General features: G+C 37.2%; 1 protein-coding gene across 1 annotated transcript in view; it reads left to right on the forward strand.

The window, feature by feature from the left end:
* The first annotated feature begins 994 nt into the window (after positions 1-994).
* LOC114618523 (ATP-binding cassette sub-family A member 3-like) overlaps positions 995-21542 on the forward strand; it is a 75471-nt gene continuing 54923 nt past the window's right edge. Inside the window, exons 1-9 of the mRNA XM_028764306.1 lie at positions 995-1054; positions 1419-1683; positions 3642-3769; positions 5981-6131; positions 10414-10673; positions 10984-11100; positions 11601-11718; positions 17176-17349; positions 17927-18105. Coding sequence (XP_028620139.1) covers positions 995-1054; positions 1419-1683; positions 3642-3769; positions 5981-6131; positions 10414-10673; positions 10984-11100; positions 11601-11718; positions 17176-17349; positions 17927-18105 — 1452 coding nt within the window. The remainder of the gene's footprint in view (positions 1055-1418; positions 1684-3641; positions 3770-5980; positions 6132-10413; positions 10674-10983; positions 11101-11600; positions 11719-17175; positions 17350-17926; positions 18106-21542) is intronic.

Below are 21542 nucleotides of genomic sequence, written 5' to 3' on the forward strand. Positions count from 1 at the left end.
TCCTGCCTAACCATTGTTCTTGGCCTGATAATTGGGATAGGTATAGATTTCCTCTTCTGGTGAAAGACTTAAATCAGATCAATCATTGGTTGTTCCCTTTGTGGGCAAGATTGCACCAGTGGGCATACCTTGCCAGGTCAGTCATTATGGTAGCTCACAAAGTTCGTAGCTGGATATGACTGATGATAACTTTTCTCATCTGGTAGCACCAGTAGCATCTTGCAACATTGTCCTAGGCAGTTAGGAATGAAGCCTCTGGGTGAGAACCAACTTGATATTTTTTTTTCATGTTCTCTGACTTAAGTATAAAGTGTCTTTAGCAATAAGGTCTTATCATCACGTTCTGGTGTGTGCCAATAGTATTGGCAATTGACAATAGCCTTTAATGTAGGGGGAGGTCTATAAGATCACACTGACCAATAGCTCTGAAAGTGTTAAACCATTCTTAGCACTGGAATTTTTCTTAGCTTTTGGAATCTAGTAGGAGCATTGTAAAATCCATTTTGAGTTAATTTCATTTTAATCCCCCCCCTCTCTCTCTCTCGTGTGTGTGTATGTATGTGTGTGTATGTGTGTATGTATGTGTGTGTATGTGTGTGTGTATGTGTGTGTATATGTGTGTGTATGTGTGTATGTGTGTGTGTATGTGTATATGTGTGTGTATGTGTGTGTGTGTGTGTGTGTGTGTATGCTTCTATAGTAGTAGGTAGGCTCCTATATTGTTTCCCTAAATTCTTTGAGGTTATTTCTCTCCCTATCTTTTGCCCTCCCATGCCCTACCCAAATTTAACCCTTCCTAAGCCAATATTTCCCTTTAAATCTTTATACCACTGAGTTCACTCTCCTGTCTATTGAAACTTCTCCCTTCCAAATATCCTGACCTCTAATGGGTATTCCAAATGAAAGATGCATATCTGAAGATGTAGATCATCTTAATTTTCCTTTCTTTAAAAAACATTTTTAATTCCTCCAGAATTGAACTCTATTCAAAAGAATGGCTTCACCAGGATCAAAAAAATTTTTGCTTCTTCTGTGGAAGAACTTTATTTTAAAGGTAAGTTGAACTCTGCATAGCATTGCTGCAACAGCTCAGTGATGGCCAGAGGATAATGCTCACATTGTAATGGCTGCTTTTTATTTTATACTACTTTACCTTTCTCAGTTCCAGGGCTGGGTCATTCTCTTCCTAGCATAAAGTCTACACAGAGGGTGGTAATAGCAGAATGTCACATAGGAGAGAGAAATATGACAGTCTTTGAATTTTTGTCTGTCACAGAGTAAAGATATGCTTATTGGTCACCTATGTAAGCTGAATGAATGAAGTATCTTATCAGCTTAATATATACAAATAGCCATTCACTAAATCAACAACCTCTTGGAAAAACTAATATATTATTATTGTTCTTTAATTCTTTTAGAGGCGGAGGTTTGGGGCTTTACTTACTGAGATAATCCTGACACTTGTGTTCAGCATTGTGCTTTTGACAACACGCCGCCTTCTTAGTATACAGAAGACTGAATCTCTGCGGTTTTTTGACCTACGTGTCAACACTGTTCCTCTCTTCTTCCACGTCTCCGCCACCAGTTTTCGTCCTTGGGAGCTGGCTTATGTGCCATCCAACAGCATGGTGGTAGAGAATATTGTCAAAAACGTGAAAAAAGATTTAAACATCCATATGAAAGGTTAGTTAAGATTTGGATAAAAGCATATTATTCAACAATTTTAGCAAAAAAAAAAATCCAGCTTTTTAACTGGGTGATTATCTTCTATACAAAACACTATAGGACATCCTCATAGCCAAAGGTCAATTTTCTAAGTATACTACTATAAAACTGATTAAACTTGAGAGTTACGTTCATATAATTTTTCCTCTATAAAACAAACAAACAAACAAAAACCAAAGGAATACTTTAGCATTGGCTGACCAGTTGGTGGTTTTCTAAGTTATTATCCAGCTCTGTGATGCTATGTCCCCATTGGTTCTGAATGAGTTTTTAAAGTCTGGGTAAGAATAGCATCAGGAGTATTGTTATGCACAGGACATACACACAGTCACAGGATGAGCATGTCTTTATTCTGAAATAAGTGGTCAGTTATTAAAAACATTGCACAATACATAGAAGATTTTATCTGAGTTCATTTTGTGTAAAGAAAGTACCTTGGGCATGTGGTATATAAAAAAAAGAAGTTTATTTAACACACAGTTTTGGAGGGTGAGAAAACAAGATTGGGGGTCACCATCTGTTCAGCCCCCACCTGGTGGGGACCATTTTGGCCATATCACAATGCAGTCGATGACATTGTGATGGAAGTCCATTTGATAGGGATCACATGGGGAGACAGGAGGCTATAAGCTATATAGAATAGACCCAAGCCAGTTCTTTTCTAACCACCCTCACTCACAGGAGCTAACCTGAGTCCTAAAAAAGCTTTTTTAGCCACTCCTCAGAGCAGTCCCTCCCACAACTTAACTATTTTCCAGATTCACCTCTTAAGGGGTCTCCCCCCTCTGATTTGTGACACAGACAATTGAGCTATAAGCTCATAGGCCTTTTGGAGACATGCTCACTGCATATCCAGATCATTAGAAAATCTGTAGCCTTCCCTCTAGTACTGTCCTCTCCTTAAGTAAGCACACGATCTAACTCCTCCACCTCAGGAGCATCAGAATCAGGATCAGCTTTTAAATCTATAGCCTCACCCTCCCTACCTTCTTAGAATGTGGCTGTACCTTTGTTTTCCAACCTGCATAGCCATGATTCATTTTTATGCAAACATAAGGCAATTCTCACTTAAGTCACATAAGTCACTTGAGTGCAGGTCTTTCAAAGGATGAATCCAACCAAGGTTCCCTATGTTTGCTAGATAGAAAAAAAAAACAGGCTAAAATGATGGAGAATCCTTTAGAATGGACCATTTTGTTGTAATTGGATTTGTTTGCAAAAATGAATGGTGTGAAGTAGCCGAAGGAACTGGATTCCCAATCGTGCTGGCGAGATGCAGAAACAGTGACACCTGGGAGCACAGGTGGCAGGTGTGGAGGAGACTGTGCTTTGAGAGTGAGAGAGCTTCCCTGGTGAGGACATGGTACCACCAACAGCGAGGACAGTGGAGCTTCTCTTGTGTGTCTCTGGGAATCAGGGATTTGCTGGAAGAATAAAGCCATGTCAGTCTAAGCGATAAAACTACATGGGACTTGATTTTCACCATGGCAGCTGTTAAGTCATTTGACATTCTGTTTACATCAACCATGCTTCTGATTCTAGGATGAGAATTCTAAAGATTCTGAATCTTTAGAGTAGCCAGTGTACTATATACAAATGTACCGTATATTAAGTAATTATTTTCTTTTACTTAGAAAAATACAAATTACACCTTTAGGTGTTTGACTCTAAGGTCAGTCAGGTTGAATTTCAAAGTGAATTTAACACTGACTGAAAAATCTCAATGATTGAAATATACTTACCTCAAATGGTAAAATCATGAAGTGGCTTTGTTTCCCAATTTCTGCATACCTTTACTTCAGATTCGAATATTACAGAACCATGGCATAACACTCTTGTTCCTAATTTCTTCTCAAACTGGAAATTTGAGGCACAGCTATCCACTCTGCTTTTACAGACTTTTACTCTCTCTACAGTTATAGGGTTTCCTTCAGAAAGTGATTTTGAAGACTACGCTAGGTCAACTAACAACTCTAGAAATATTCTTGCTGCTATTGTGTTTGGCCACAACTTCACAAACAGCAGCGATCCTCTGCCAAAGAAGGTGAGTGACTTCTCCATAGAGATCTCATGGCTCAGAGCTGGAGAGGTGGTTCAGTGAAGAACATATATTGCTCTTCCAGAGAACCTTAGTTCTTGACACCCACATTGGGCAGCTTAAAACTACCTGTAAGTCCAGCTTCAGGAGATCTGAGAACTGGTGTGCATATATTCACCCACAGAAACACACAAATATATATAATTAAAAATAAAATAAATATTTTTAAAGGAGAAACCTCATATCTGTACTTCCAATTTGTGGAGAGTTAATGAATTGGGTATATCATTGTTGCCTTTAATAATGAAGAAAATAACTTGCATCTTGACCATGGCATGGACTTGGGTCCAAAACTAACTAATTCCAGTGTCTATTGCTGTGCTAATGAGGAAAGAGTTGTATTCACTGCCTGCCAGGCCTTCTCCACAAACTCAGATCTTGGGAAATACAGACACAAAACACTATAGGACATCCTCATAGCCAAAGGTCAATTTTCTAAGTATACTACCATAAAACTGATTAAATTTGAAAGTTAAGTTCATATAAGTTTTTCTCTATAAAACAAAACAAAAAAAGCAAAATAATACTTTAGCATTAGCTGACCAATTGATGGTTTTCTAAGTTATTACCCAGCTCTGTGATGCTATGTCCCCATTGGTTCTGAATGAGCTAAGGATATTACTTTTGTTGCTGTGTCCAGCTGTGCATACCTTGCTGATGTTGCAGAAGTAAGCACATGTTTCCCAGGTCAAAAGCTTGCTATGATAAAGGGAATCTTCACCAACTCTGAGAACATTCATTTCCACTGGGTGAAGATCACAGGTAGATGCATAGTCATAAGGGAATAATCAAATTGAGTTTTGAGACAAATTTGAGAAATTACATGGTCAAGAACAGATCCCGTTCCTCAAGAAACAAAATTCTAGCTGAGAACACATGTATTCACCAAGCCAGATTGAACCAGAATCAGGACATCTACAAATACTGGGGGTGATTCTCATAACTGCACCCAAGGACAGACAAAGACAATGCTTTGAATTTGATGCCCCTGGTACTGAGGCAAATGAACCAAATGAATGGAATGTAGATGTGTATGAGCCAAAATTCTGTGTTCAAGGTACAAGCAACTGTCAAGAGGAGGTAAAGTGGGGTCTATAGTTGGTTTCCCTCTATTCTGTTTGGTCACCTTTGTGTTCACATGTCACATCACATACCCCAAGTTACCGGCTCTTGAGAGCTAATGTTGTCTCATCAGTGTATAGAAATGCATTTGGTAGAGTTTCAAACCTCCCATTTTCTGCTTTCATTTCAGTCTCATGTCCTGCCCATCTACCTGCTTTCTGCCCGCACTTTACAAGTTTTCTTGGACTCCATATTGTCTCCTAACCACCCAAGCTCTTTGCTCTTCCACCTTTCCATACGTATTCGATACACAACTTCATCACCAAATTTAAACTTATCATGAGTAAATATACCTTTGACTAGGACATGAGCTCCCCAAGAAGGAGCAACTGTCCTTGAATGTGGACTAATCCTTTAAATGCTCATATTAAAACTTTCATATATAGCTAATCACTCACACCCAACTGTTCCTGTTAATCTAACCAGTTTCTCTGGTCTGACTCTTACAAGTATGTGTTTTGGTTTTTTGTTTTCTTGCTTGATTATTGATTATCTCAGACAGTTTTAAGGCCTAACACAATGTAGCTTGAAGTTTATTCAGTTCTCTAAAATTAGTGATTGTTTCTTTCAGTAATTATGCAACTTTTCCCATTGGTATCTTACCACATTCCTTCTCTATTCTCCTCAATCTTTTTTAGGAAAGGACGAGATGTTCTTTTAGGAATGGTTGGCTAACATGAAGGGAATATAAGTTAATACTCCCTTTTGGAATATCTTATTTCTGTATGGATGTCAAATGTCTGTCTAGGGAAAATACATTCATGACACTCATGAGTTCCTGCTGTTTGTGTGCTATAAACCCACAGCAAGAATTCAACTGTTGTTGACTCTTCAAAATATCTCACATGGTAGGTTTGCTGCCACTTTCTGAAGTCCAGAATCTACTCAGATACTCATCAATACACTCCCAGAATTTCATATCACTGATACACTTTAAAAATCATTTTGTTTCTGATTCTTGCTATGTGTTTCCTTTCTTTCTTTTTTCTTTTTTGAGATATATATAAATAATTTGTTTCTTATTGCTCCTCCTAGGTAAAATACTACCTGCGATTTAGTAATATTAAGAAGAACATAAATAGTGAAGCATTTTTTCAAGGGCACAGCTGGTTTACAAACTTTCTTTTTCCACCTTTGCGTCTTGTGGGACCCAGAAACCCACAACAAGCAGATGGAGGCAGTCCTGGTGAGCAGACCTTTAACCTACTTATCTTATTAGCCTGTTGCATTGAAAAGTAGATGGATTCATATTTCGTCAGACCTGTGCTACCAAGTGTTTATTTAATTGATTAATTTATTTTAATATATTTTAGATGAAAATAAAATTACATTACTTTCCCCCTTCCCTGTTTTCCTTTCCACTACTTCCAGGTAAGCTCACCCAACCCCTCCCATCACCCCCACTCTCAAATTGATAGCTTCCTTTTCTTTGATTAGTATTGTTTTAGATAGAAAGATAGATAGATAGATAGATAGATAGATAGAAGCAAGCTAGTATAGCCATTTTAATATCTAACAAAATAAACTTTAAATAAAAAATAATCAGAAGAAATAGGGAAGGATAACAGGATGACATTTTAACTCTTAATATCTATGTCCCAAACACAGTGATATCCAAGTTTGTAAAAGAAACACTACTACAGGTTAAATCACATATTGATCCTCACATACAGATAATGGGAGTCTTCAGTACTCACAGTCACCAATAGACAAGCCGTCCAGACAAAAACTGAACAGAGAAATGCTGGTGTTAGGAGACATTATAAACCAAATGGACCTAACGACTATTTACAGAATATTTCGCCCAAACACAAGAGAATATACCTTCTCCTCTGCACCTCATGGGACTTTCTTCAAAGTTTACCATATCCTTACATAAGAGCAAGACTCAAAATACCCCCCCAAAATTGAAATAACTCCTATCAGACCCCCAAGGATAAAAGCTGGATTTCAACAATAGAAAGCTAACAAATATCCAGAAACTGAACAGCTCTTTACTGAATGAAAAATGCGTCAAGACAGAAATGAAGAAATTAAAGACTTCCTAGAATTGAATGAAAATGAATACAAAGCATATCTAAGCTTATGAGACACAATGATCATCATTCTAAGGAGCAAGTTCACAGAAATAAGTGCCTCCATAAAAATTCTGGCCAGCTCTCATAATAACAACTTAACAGCACAGCAGGAAGCTCTAGAAAAAAGAAGAAAACCCCAAAGGAACAGATGTGAAGAAATAATGAAACTCAGGGCTGAAATAAATAAAATAGAAACAAAGAGAACAATACAAAGAATCAGTGAAACACAGAGTTGGTTCTTTGAGAAAATCAACAGTATAGACAAACCCTTATCCAAACTAGCTAAAAGGGGAGGGAGAATATACAAATTAACAAAATCAGAAAGAAAAAGGTGGGAGAACAACAAACAATGAGGAAAAATTAAAGAACCATGAGAGATCATACCTTAAAACCTGTACACCACCAAATTGGGAAATCTAAAAGAAATGAATAATTCTCTCAATAGACACCACTTAACAACGTTAAAGAAAGATCAGAAAAACAATTTCAACAAACCTATAACCCTCTAGCAAAGTAGAAGCAGTCATAAAAGTCTTCCAACTTAAAAAAAAAAAGCCCAGGGCCTGATGGTTTTAGTGTAGAATTTTACCAAACTTTCAAAGAACAGCTAATGCCAACGCTCCTCAAATTATTCCTCAAAATAGAAACAGAAGGAGCATTACCCAATTTATTTTATGAAGCCATAGTTACCCTGATACTCGAATTACACCAAGACCCAACAAGGAAGGAGAATTACAGGTCAGTTTCACTTATGAACTTACTTAGATGCAAAATTTCTCAATAAAATATTTGAAAATTGAATCCAAGAATACGTTTAAAAAATCATTCACCATGATCAAGTAGACTTTATCCCAGAGATACAGGGATGATTCAACATACATAAATTAATAAATGTAATATAAACCATATAAACAGACTGAAGGACAAAAACCACATGGTCATCTCATTAAATGTAGAAAATACCTTTGACAAAATCCACCACCCCTCCTGATCAAAGTCTTGGAGAGATTAGGGATACAAGGGACATACATCAATATAATAGACATAGTTCACTGCAAGCCCACAGCCAACATCAATTTAAATGGAGAGAAATTCAAAGTAATTCTACTAAAATAGCAGTAAGACAAAGTTTTCTTCTTCACGCTATTTAATACAGTACTTGAAGTCTTGGCTAGAACAATAAGATAACCGAAGAAGATAAAAGAGATTAAAATGGCAAGAAAGAAGTAAAAGTATCTTTCTTTGCAGATGATAATATGCAGAAGTCACCCTAAACATTCCACTGGCAAACTACTACAACTGATAAACTTTTTTAGCAATGTAGCTGGGTACAAAATTAACACAGAGAAATCCATAGTCCTCATACATACAAACAACAAATGGACTCAGAAAGAAATCTGGGAAATGGCACCTTTCACAATAGCCTCAAATAGTAAAACATCTTGAAGTATCTCTAACCAAGCAAGTGAAAGATTTGTATGAAAAAAAATCTGTAAGACATTGAAGAAATAAATTGAAGAACTTATCAGAATATAGAAAGATTTCCCATTCTTATGGATCTAAAAGATTAATATAGTAAAAACAGACATCCTACTTGAAGCAATCTACAGATTGAATGCGATCCCCATCAAAATTCCAACATAAATCTTCACAAGTTTCAAAAAGACACTCTTTATTTTTATCTGAAACACAAAAAACAAGGATAGCTAAAACAATCTTGAATAATAAAAGAATTTCTAGAGTGGTCATCATTCTTGATTTCAGGTTGTACTATGGAGCTATAGTAGTAAAAGCCTGATGGTATTGGCACAAAAACTGCCATGTTGATCAGATGAATCAAACTGAAGTCCCTGGCATAAAAACCGCACACCTATGGGCATCTGACTTTTAATAGAGAACACAGAAGCACACACTAGAGAAAGAAAGCATCTTCAACAAATGGTCCTGGTCAAACCAGATGGCTGCATGTAGAAGAATGCAAACAGAGCCATACTTATCAATCTGCAGATAACTCAAGTCCAAGTGGCTCTTTCATTTCTGTGCGTTTTGTTCTATGCCAACGTGTTAGCTTTTGTCTTATCTTCTTATATTTTATTATTACTCTTTAGAAGCCTGTCTGTTTTCCAGTGAATGACAGGAATGGGGTAGATTTAGATTGGAAGGGAGATGGGGAGTAGCTAGGATAAGTAGAGGGAGGAGAAGCAGTTATCAGGATATATTGTATAATGGAAAAAATATATTTTTCACAAAAAAGGAAAAAGAAATCATGAAAAGTTTCCACAGAGTAGAGGAGACCATGCAGTGCCCCAGTCTGCACAGGAAACTGGAACAGATGTTCTTGAGAAAATACAACACCGGTGAAATGCACATTGAATTTATGTAGTATGAATAGCATTGTGCCAGTGTGGAGTTCTTTGTTCTGAGAAATGTGCTGGTATAACATAGCGCATGAGGCTAAGGGGGAGCGACACTGGGTGGACAGCAGTCTTTCTCGGTCTTTTCAGTATTGCCTTTCTAAAAGCCCTTTGAGACTTTAAGAAACCTAACCCTTCCCTCTCATGAAATTCCAATGTCACAGAGTTATTACTGTTTGTGCAGGATGGCATGAAGTAATCCAGCCTCCACTGAAGATGCATGGCATAAAAGGACCCTCTACACTGCTTTTGTAGTTTGCCATGATAGTGATTTTTCCAACATAAAAGCATTTTTTAAAACTAACCCAAAACTCCCTAACCCAAAGAACCAATAAAAGTGTATATGCATATACATATACATACACATACATACTTTTTATTATGTATACATATATTCCAATAAGGCACACCTGTGGGAAACGTGCAGCGTATTGATTTAACACTGTGGACCCCCTCCCGGATGTTAGGAACAGAACAAAGACAATTGATTTCGTCAATTGTGTGTAGCAAATCACTCCAAGCTCTTATCTATAACAAGAAGAGAAAGTAGACAGTCATTAACGTTTGAGAAAGAAAGAACCACACCATGTTTATTCACAGCAGATGGACTCATTCTGTGTTTATGTGGAGAAACAGGAGGAGGGGGGACTTTTCAGGATATTAGACCTAGAGAAGAGCCTGGTTAAAATTGACTTTGCTCTTTTCCATTGAAATACAGTCCATGCATCACCAAACAGGGGCAAAGGGTCTCAGAAGGACATTGGTAGACATCTCCCATTTCAGCGTGTGAACATCTCAGTGAGTTCACACAGACCGAAGTAGGTGTATCATGCCTTAGTCATAAAATTCTATGAGATCACTTTCATTGCCAAAATATTCTCATACAATACATGGCAGTACATGGGTTTGCTTTTTTCTTTGTTCAGTTGAGCTGCTGTTAGTCATTTTACTTAGTGATCTTTATTTTCTCCTTTAGGGTATATCGCTGAAGGATTCCTGGCTGTGCAACATGCCCTAGACAAGGCCATCATGCTGCACCATGGTGGAGCTGCTGCAGCAGAACTCTTCAGTGACATTATTCTTTTCATTCAGAGATTTCCATACCCAGCATATTATCATGATTATTTCTATTTATTTGCTAATATTTGCATCCCTCTAACAGTGGCATGTACCTTCTTCTTGAATCATCTTGTCTTAGTTTGGTCCATTGTGTGGGAAAAGGAAAACCGATTAAAGGTAACTCTCTTTTTCTTATAGACACCGTTTTCATTGAAAATTTTCAAAGTGTGGTGTATACTTATGTGGAAGGTTGAATTACTTCTTCAGATTCAAAATTGATAGACAGTTAGGTTTCACTTGCAATTAATGAAATTAACATGAAATTCTGGCCTTTAGTCTTATCCTTTGTAACTTGGAAATATGGGACATAAATATGAAATTAGATAACATGTCAGTACATTTTGAGAATTCTAAGACACTGATGTGTGTGTGTTTGTTTGTGTGTGTGTGTGTTCATGATACTTAATTTGTGATAATTGTACCACAGGAATACCAGCTCATGATAGGACTGAGCAACTGGATGTTCTGGGCTGCCTATTTCTTCACCTTCTTCTGTTTGTATTTTATTAACATTATACTTATGTGCCTGGTTTTATTTGTCAAGGTAAGTGTCTTTTTTTATTCCAGTATGCAGTGGCTAAACATTAAGAGGGAACGCAGGAGTGAAAGACCAGCCCAACACCTCTAGGGTTTCTAGGAATGGGAAGCTGGCCTCTGTGGACTTGGTTGTAGAATCTCAGAGATTGCTTATTCTCTCCACTGTCTTCAGTCCAAGTCAAGGTGGAAGGAACTTCTTCAAGAAATCAGTTCTTTGGTGCTAGAGATGTGGCTTTAAAGATACTTGCCTGACATATGCACATCTCTGTATAAATAGGGAGTAACCCTGCATACCTAGCAGGCAGAGGAAGGTCATCATCAGCTACATAGAGAGTTCAAGGCCAGTCTGGGCTCTATAAGACCCAAAAGTATTAATTCGTCATCTCTGTGAGAGTGTCACTAGTGTTCACCAGAAATAATAAAATATTTAAGGATATTTCTTTTCTTATGCCTTGTTATGTTAACACATTGAACCCAACTAAACTGTATTTCTAATTATTTTGCTAGATTGAACCTGCACCAATCTTTCAATACAATGACCCAACCCTTGTCTTCATCCTTTTGTTATTTTATGCCATCTCCTCGATATTCTTCAGTTTTATGATTAGCACATTGTTTAATAGAGGTGAGTGGATGACTCTTCCTGGGAAAGAGCCAGAGCAACAAACCAAACCAAATGTTGTATTTGAAAGCTCCTTCTAAATATTTACTACCACCACAGCCACAGTCTTGGTGCTCTAACTAAGATGTCCTATGGTCTTGTAATGACTTGAGGTGGAGGGAATGTTCAGTGATAGCTCACACCACAATGCTAGTACTTGTGAAGGGGAAGCAGGAGGATCAGGAGTTTGTGGGCATCCTCAACCATATAGTAAATTTGAAGCCAGCCTAGACAATATGAGATTTTGTCAAGAAGAAGAAGAGGAAGAGGAAGAAGAAATGGACTACAGTGGATGAGAATGAGAAATGATAAGTACAGCATTCATGTGGTGGTATGGTATGATCATATTTGATCATACTTGGGAGTTCTTTCTAGTCTTGGGCTATCTCTCATATGGTATCCATCTAGCCCTTCCACCACACATTATTGAGATGAAAACGGCTTCTGAATTGGAGGAAGCAATGACTACATGTATTGGATAACAAGGAAAACAAGGAAAAACCAGAATTGCTCCTTGCACTTAAACATTTGCTGCTGGTCTCTTGTGTATTTGAAATGCAGTGATTACCCTCACAGAGCTGGCATTGACCTTTGGTGTATGTCTATCAATCATATGCACAAAAATTATTTTAGAGTTTTCCAAAGAAGCAGGCTGATACTCTACGTCTTTTTATTGGGGAATTGAGTTCATTGATGTTAAGAGATATTAAGGAAAAGTGATGGTTTCTTCCTGTTATTTTTGTTATTAGAGGTGAAATTATGTTTGTGTAGCTATCTTCTTTTGGGTTTGTTGGAAGATTAATTTCTTGCTTTTTCTAGGTTGTAGTTTCCCTCTTTGTATTGGATTTTTCCATCCATTATACTTCGTAGGGCTGGATTTGTAGGAAGATATTGTGTAAATTTGGTTTTGTCGTGGAATATCTTGGTTTCTCTGTCTACAGTGATTGAGAGTTTTACTGGGTATAGTAGTCTGGGCTGGCATTTGTGTTCTCTTAGGGTCTGTATGATATCAGGCTTTTATAGTCTCTGGTGAGAAGTCTGGTGTAATTCTTATAGGTCTAGGTCTGCCTTAATATGTTACTTGACCTTTTCCCCTTACTGCTTTTTGTATTTTTTCTTTGTTTTGAGCATTTAAAGTTTTAATTATTATGTGACAGGAGGAATTTCTTTTCTGGTCTAGTCTATTTGGAGTTCTGTAGGCTTCTTATATGTTCATGGGCATCTCATTCTTTAGGTTAGGAAAGTTTTCCTCTATAATTTTGTTGAAGATATTTACTGGCCCTTTAAGTTGGGAATCTTCACTCTCATCTATACCTATTATCCTTAGGTTTGGTCTTCTCATTGTGTCCTGGATTTCCTGGATGTTTTGGGTTAGGAGTTTTTTGCATTTTGCATTTTGCATTTTCTTTAACAGTTGTGTCAATGTTTTCCATGGTATCTTCTGCACATGAGATTCTCTCTTTTATCTCTTGTATTCTGTTGGTGATGCTTGCATCTATGACTCCTGATTTCTTTCCTAGGTTTTCTATCTCCAGAGTAGTCTCCCTTTGAGGTTTCTTTGTTGATTCTACTTCCATTTTTAGATCCTGGATGGTTTTGTTTAATTCCTTCACCGGTTTGGTTGTGTTTTCTTACAATTCTTTAAGGGATTTTTGTGTTTCCTCTTTAAGGGCTTCTACCTGTTTACCTGTGTTCTCTTGTATTTCTTTAAGGGAGTTATTTAAGTCCTTCTTAAAGTCCTCTATCATCATCATGAGAAGTGATTTTAAATCTGTATCCTGCTTTTCTGGTGTGATGGGGTGTCCAGGACTTGCTATGGTGGTAGAACTGGGTTCTGATGATGCCAGGTAACATTGGTTTCTGTTGCTTATGTTCTTGCACTTGCCTTTCACCATTTGGTTAACACTAGTGCTACCTACACTCACTGTCTCTAACTGGAGCCTGTCTTTCCAGTTATCTTGCTTGTGTCAGAACTCCTCAGAGTCCAGTTGTCTCTCTGATCCTGTAATCCTGAGCTCCTGGGTGGAAGAACTCTTGTGACTTAAGCTGCCTCTGGGATCCTGAAATCCTGCTGCTCTGAGTACAGTGGTTCCTCAGCAGCTCTGAGTGCAGTGATTCCTCTGTTCCTCTGAGTGCAGTGGTTACACCACTGCTGCTCTAGTAAGGTTCAGGATAAGGTGTCTTCATGGGAGCAGACCAGCCAGGTGTCTGCCACAGCCAAAGACTTTCCAAAGAAGCAGAAACAATGGAAAATAAAGGGTATTTATGATAATTGGTTTGTTTGTTTATAGATCACCAAAAAGTCCCACCATCTGAAATCTGTGACTGCACAAGGCAGGAAAGCCAGTGATGCATTCCAGTATGTGTCCTAACACCCCAGAATAAGAGGAACCAATGGTGTTAGTCTAGTCCCAGTGCAGGACAAGACTGATGTACTGGCCATGAGGGCAATCGGGGGAAAAAAAAGAATTCTTTTTCTCTCCATATTTTTGTTCCTTCCAGGTTCTCAGTGTAGGATGATGTCTGCTCATATAAGGCAGGGCAACCAGATAGGTTTGTAAACCCACAGATTCAAATGCTGACCTCAACTGGAGGCACCAAGACACACTAAGAAATAATGTTTACTCTGAGTACCCCACAGTACATTAACGATGGCATAGGAAACCAGTCACCAGCAAAGGATACCCTAAGAGCAATGACAATTACCAAATCACAGCATACACAAAAAAGGGTCATAGGTCACATCACAGAATCACAAGCAAAGATGGACTTAGGTAGTAGGTAGGATTTGAAAGATTTTTAAATGATTGAAAGATGAAAATAGACAAAATCAGTGGATGTAGATATTCACTCCTTCATCTTTGAAACGTTCATTCATACATTCTTTCTTTGGGTTACATACTTTGTGCTTAGAGTCATCTCTAACAACAGAGACAAATAAAGCTTTCTTTCTCACCCTTTAAGGATTCACATGCCAAGTTGGGTTTTGTTTGTTTGTTTGTTTGGAGTGTGTGTGTGTGTGTGTGTGTGTGTGTGTGTGTGTGTGTGTGTGTAGTTACAGTCCTGTTGGAACTGTTGGAAGGTGAGAATTCCTGTTTTTCTATGTCCTTGCCAGTTGGTTAGCACCACAAAAGAGAAATTAATAGTAAACTTGCATTTCACCAGTTTCTAACGAAGTTTAAGTGTGTCTAATGAGTCAGATATGTTTTCTCCTCTGGAAAATATGGCCCTGTTGGGCAAGTATGGTAACTCACACCTATGATCCCAGCACTCCAGAGGCTGAGGCAGGAAGAGTACCAAAAGTTAGAATGGAACCTGTTCTACAAAGTGAGTTCCAGGCCTGCCATGGCTACATGCAAGGTCTTATCTCAAAAATTATTCACAGTATCCATTGTCTATTGAAATCTATCACTCTGTCTGATAGTTTAGCCATTTCGCTCTCTTTGGGTTTTGGCATAAATGATTTTTTTCTAGACTCACGATTAATATGTATCTTTGGACTTCCAATACCTTCTGCCTCCTTTTCCCTCCAAGATTTAACTCACACTGTTGCATTAAAGTCATGCAAACAAGTAAGGCAATTACTGGTCAGAAAGGAGTTGTATCTGACACCCAGCCATCTATTTTATATGCCTCCTCTGTTGCTTCCTTGTATCTTCCACTTTGATTCTCATCTCATTTCCTCTTCTATATCGCTTCGGATTATTTTCTTATATAAAGTATAATTAATGCCATATTGTGAGCAATTTATGAGTTTAGCATCAATGATAATAATAAAAAATACCTCTGTAGAGCTCTAGCAAGTATTATTGGTATATCCTCTCCTCTCAGAAAGATAACTAGAGTGAGGATTTTTTTCCACTTTTTAGTTATTAGTAGTAAATAATAAAGTAACAAAAAAAATTATTGAGGATGCCAAGCTCCTGATGTGTGGTCCTGGAACCAGGAAGTCTCTCTCATATTGTTGATGACTGGCTTTGCCTCACACAGAATTCTTGGTTGACAAATCTTTGTTTTGTTTATACAACATCATCCCATGACTTCCCACCTCTCGTCTTACAGAGGGACCTATGCTGTCCTATCGTCTTGTACTTGCCAATTCCCTCCTTTCAGACTCTGTAACCTTTTGTTATGTTTTCTAATGCTTCTAATGTAACTCAGGACCTCAGGCACACTACCATTGAGCAATACCCTCAGCACTTTATTTTGACAACTCTCCGCCTTTTAAACTTGGATGTCTTCATTTTCGATGTGTCTCAGTGTAAGTTTCTTTGACTTCCCTACTTGAAGTGGTGGGTTTTCTTTTTTATTGTTTTTGTCTCTAGATGAGGTGTGTGCCTTTCTATTTTAAATGTAGTTATTTTTGACCACCGTTCTTCCAATCAAATGCTTGCTTTCTTTTCCTATGACTGCTGTTTGCATATGGAGGTGACTTTGACAGTGTTTCCCAGATCTCTTAGGCTCTGCAAAGCTTTTGCTTTTTCTCTCTGCTCCTTAAGATCCTATCATCTTCATTGTACTCGTTTAACTGCTGATTTTTTCCGTTTGCCTCCCCAGACATGTAAATTCTTCATTTTGTATACTTTAGTTTGCAGTGTGAGCATCTGTTTAGTTCGTTTTTATAATTTCCATCACGTGATTGATAGTCTCTATAAATAGACATCTTTTTCCTGCCCTGTCCCCTCTCTCTTTTAGGAAACTGAGCATATTTAAGACAGATAGTTTATAGTCTTTGTTTAATAAGTCCAGTATCTGACTTTCTCAGGGGCAAGTGTTTTCTTTGTGTTGTTGTTTGTTTTCTTTCTTTTTTAAATCTGGTATTCGAATAACTCATGCCATTTTGTTTGCATGTTTCATAATTCTTTGCTGAATCTAGCAATATCTCAACTATTTTTAATTGGTAACTCTGAAAATGAATTGCATTTGGGACTCCTAAATACTCTAAGACCCATCTAGGTGAATTTTTGTATTGTCGTTTTAAGCACTAAACTATAGTTTCTTAATTTGTCTAAGGATACTTCTTTTCATCCATTACCATGACATGGACTGAATCTCATAATGCTTGGAGAAGTATTTGATTATTCCAATAGTTATAATTTCTTAGGTTGATTGGTAATAAATAGAATTGTAAATTTCTAATAACTGGTGTGATGCTCATAACCATTGCACACAGAACAAAAAGTTTCAGAAGAATATGAGCTTCTTCTGTGTTTGATCACAGCCCTTTTGTCAGAAATATCCTGTGCACACACTGCATTCCAGGCATCACATTTATGTCCTGGGGGAAATAGTGGTGGATAACACAAACGTTTTCAATATTTGTAATGCCTATCTCAGTGTACACATGAAAAAAAAAACAAATTTATATGTTACATTTTCCAAAATTGCTTAAACTGACTACCCTTCCCTTTTCGTTTGCAGTCAGTTTTGCCGTGAGCTTAGGAAGTTTCTTATTTTTCCTCACCTACTTCCCATCTATTACAATGAATAAAAAATTTGATCACATGTCACCCAAGCAGAAGCTGATTTGGTCCTTTGACTTTAATGTTGGGATGGCGTTTGGATTTAGACTCCTACTCAATGCAGATGAAAAGAGTGAGTAGTGACCTTGTAAACGTTCCTGTGTTCTAGTAGATACATAGTTCATATCTTACTGGTTATTCATAGTTTAATTTTGATTAATTTAATTTAGATTGCTAAACTGTCCTCCAAATTTTTCTTCTACTTTATACCAGCATATTAAGTGTATGAGTGGCTTCACACTCTCTCTGGGAGTCCAGAAGTTTCCTTCCTGTTTCTGCTGGAGCAGGCATCTAGCCCTACACTTCAGGGATAGCATTTCTCCAAAATTATGCATTCCAGTGAGATGTTAGCATGCATCATGGTGAGGAGGTGAACCATCATGCTAATACATAGTTCTGCTTATTTTTATTAAGTTCCATTTTCCTAAATTTTGTGTATTTCATTTCTATTCCATTCATTTCCAATTGTTTCTCTGTGTATAGTGAGAGACAGTTTCAGGTAACTTATTCAGGTACCTTCTTGGAATCCTAAATTCTAAGGTATCATAAAAACCTCTAGAAAGGACCAACAAGTGATTCAGTTATGATACAGATGTAGAACTATCTTAGCCCTTCTGGCACCTAATTGAATGTCTCATGCTTTATCTTAGAAACTGGGCTGAAATGGAGTAACATATTTGTATCGACGGATTCAAACAACTTTTTATTTGCCTATGTGCTAGGAATGCTTTTAGTTGATACTTTCATATATGGGCTTGTGGCCTGGTATATAGAAGCTGTCTTTCCAGGAGAGTACGGTGTGCCCAAGCCGTGGAACTTTTTCCTGTTGGTGAGTCTTGGTACCTGTTACTTTTGGATGAATCCTTGTGAATTCGTTCTACAACATTTTAAAAGAAAATCACTAGTCAGTTTTATACTATCTATTACTGAGATAGTAGGGCAGATAAGAGAACCATTCTTATCTGTCTGTGTTCCTGCTATACTAACGTATTACTGCTATCCTAATATGGTCTGAACCCACATACATACATACATACATACATACATACATACATACACATATCATATATATATGATGGAGGTAAGATCTTAGATCCCTAAATTATTATTGCAGATATCTATAATTGTTTATGAGAAAACATAATCCATGGATAAGAGTTGGAAACTAACCAAACTGTACAAATTGTGAATAATAAATCCACAGCACTTGGAAGGACTGTGTTACAGTAAGACTATGTGTTTTTGAAGAACTTAGCAACACTGCAATCTGGACATTAACAGAGAAATTAAATCACATTTGAATCCACATCACTGTCTTTTGTCTGGATTTCTTACAGTTGGAGCTACAAGAAATAGTATAAAAATCTATATATTGTTCAGAAGAGAACTGATATAAAACTGTGATATCAGTTTGGACTGGTTTTCCTCTGTCCTTCTCAAATATTTACTTTTTAGGGGGCATAATTTTTTTGTTTTTTGAGATAATAATTTTAATTACATTTCTCCCTTCTTTTCCTCTTTCTATATCCTCCTATGTACCTCTCCCTATTCTCCTTCAAATCCATGGCCTTTTAAAAAAATCTAATTGTTATTGCATCTGTATGTGTATATAAATACACATATGCTTTAAAATAATCTATTTCACACATATATTCTTTAAAATAATCTGTTCAATCCACTAATGCTGCCTCTATGTAAGTTTCAGGACTAACCACTTAAAACTGGACAGCCAATGGCTGTGCTTTTCCCCCTGGGAAGGACAACTCTTGCTCCCAGAGTTCCCCTCTTGCCTATAGGTTTTGTGTATGGTTGAGGACTTATCAGATCTTCTCTTTCTAGTTTGGCATGTTTCTTGCTCAGCTCCCATTTGGGTGGTCCTGTTGGTGAGACTGTATGAGTGTAGCTTATGAAATTACTAGGAGACATAATATCATAGCAAGTTCCCTCATCCTCTGAGACTCTTCTCAGGCCCTCTTCCATAATGCTCTCTGAGCCTTAAGTGTGAGACCACTTTGTAGGTATATCTACTGGGACTGGGCTCCAGAACTCTGTATTTTTGATTGGTTGTACTTTTCTGTTATGGTCTCTATTTTTTCAAATAGAAGTTTCCTTGATGAGGGGTGAAGACTACACTTATCTGTAGGCTTAAAAACCAACATTTATAGATTGTTGTTAGCAATTATGCTGGTTTTAATAAGGTAATGGCTGTAGGTTCTCCTCCAATAACTATCTATGGCTTCACTAACACTGAGTAGTTGGCTGAGTTTCCAGAACCAGGCATGGTCTCTTTCTTCTTGAGACAGTTCAAGAGAGCTGCTGGTTACCACCAAGGTATGTATGCCACTATTATGCCTTTTGGGTTATCATGCCAGACTGGTCATTGATTTGGTTTATAGGCTGGCTAGAACTGTTTATGCTTTCCAGTACCATGAAAGCTAGTCCTCAGAGAGGAGGCAGACAGGTCAGTTCCAGCACAGGGGATTCTTGGCCCTGTATCTAAAGTGCTTGATGTCTCTAGCAATAGATATTTACTTTCCACCTCTGAGGGGAAAGGTAACAAAGGGAATCAATAGGCTGGATATATTGGAAGTCTCTTGGAGAGCCTTCACTAGCAATTCAAAAGACAGGTTCTCATATCTGGTATTGGGGTGCTTTTTAAATAGGTATTCTTTCATTCTTGGAGAAAGAACAAGTAGCCCAGATAAGAAAAGTTTACTTAAACTCTAAATGTGTATTTTTATACAAGAAGTTTTGGGTATTATGGGATTATACATGGAGTTGCATGTATATGGGATTTTTGGTAGATAATTAATAATATGACATCTGTGGCTCTTTTAGATGTCCTTTTTCTTATTTAACCCAACTCCATTCTTCTGCATTTACTTCCCTTCCTCTTCCATAAAGCGTCTGTCCTTTTCCCCCATCAGATCACTTGTCTGTGCTATTCCCCTTTATGTTCTTCCAACCTTCTTCTGTAATCATCTCCTTCTCCCTTCCTAAGAAGCTCACTCTTTTCCCATTTCCCTGATAATTTGCACACCACATTTTCCCTCGCCATTGTTCCCCAATGCTGGCAACAGTTCCATTTTTCTAGTTTCTGTAGTTACTATAAGCTATGTTATGTATTTACATCTGAAGATGTAAATCTGAAGATGTAAATGGAACTAGGAGCCCAATAACAGAGAACATGGGATTTTGGGGACTGGTTAAACTCATTTAATATGATTTTTTCTAGGTCTATCCATTTACCTGCTAAGTTAATGATCTAATTTTTGTTACAGATGAATACTATTCTACAGTGTGTTTGCCACCCATTTTTTATTATTCATTAATCAGTTGAAGGCCATTTATGTTGTTTCTATTTTCTATATATTGTGAATAGAACAGCAATGAACATGGCTGTTTTATTGAATTATATTTTATTGGATTATTGTCAGACAGGATACATGGGACAATTTTAATCTTTGAATTTGTAAAGATTTGTTTTGTGTCCCAGGATGTAGTGTATATTTTGACAAGCTTCCATGTGCAGCAGAAGAGAAAGTAAATTCTTTAGTATTTGAATGAAATAACTGTATATATCTGTTAAGTCCAGTTGATGTATGATGTCAATTTATTCTTGATGTGTCTCTGGTTATTTTGGTTAGATGACCTGTCTACTAGAGAAAGTGAAACATTGAAATCACCTAGTACTAATTAATGTTAATCAGTGCCTTTAAATCCAACAATAGATTTTTCTTTTCGTAAAACTGGGTACTCTGAGTTTTGTGCAAATATGTTAGATAATGTTTTCTTGTGAAGTGTCCTGTTAAAAATATCTTCTGATTTGTTCTAATTTAAAGTCTAAAGTTTATATTTTCAGATATTAGGGTAGTGGCACCTGCTTGGTTCCTGGTCCTTTATCATTGGGTTACTTTTGTCCATCTTTTTACTCAAAAGTAGTGCCAATCTTAGTCTTAAGACTAATATATGTTTCTTGTAGGCAGAAGATAACTGGGTTTTGTTCTTGATCCATTCAATCAGTCTGTGTCTTTTGATTGGGGAAATAAGATCATTGATATTTAAAGTTATTACTGAAATGTATCTTAATGGTAGTCATTGTGCTGCTGACTTTTGGTTTTGTTTGTATTCTCCATGGGCCTTCATGTTTTAATAATTATGACCTTGTATGTCTTTCCAAAGTCTCTCTGATATGCTCATTTTCTCTTCAGCCCAAAGTACTGCTTCCTGATTCTTCCTTAGTTTTGATTTGTTGGGGATAATTAG

Source organism: Grammomys surdaster, unplaced genomic scaffold (genome assembly GCF_004785775.1).
Source record: "Grammomys surdaster isolate TR1022 unplaced genomic scaffold, NIH_TR_1.0 142, whole genome shotgun sequence".
NCBI lineage: Eukaryota > Metazoa > Chordata > Mammalia > Rodentia > Muridae > Grammomys > Grammomys surdaster.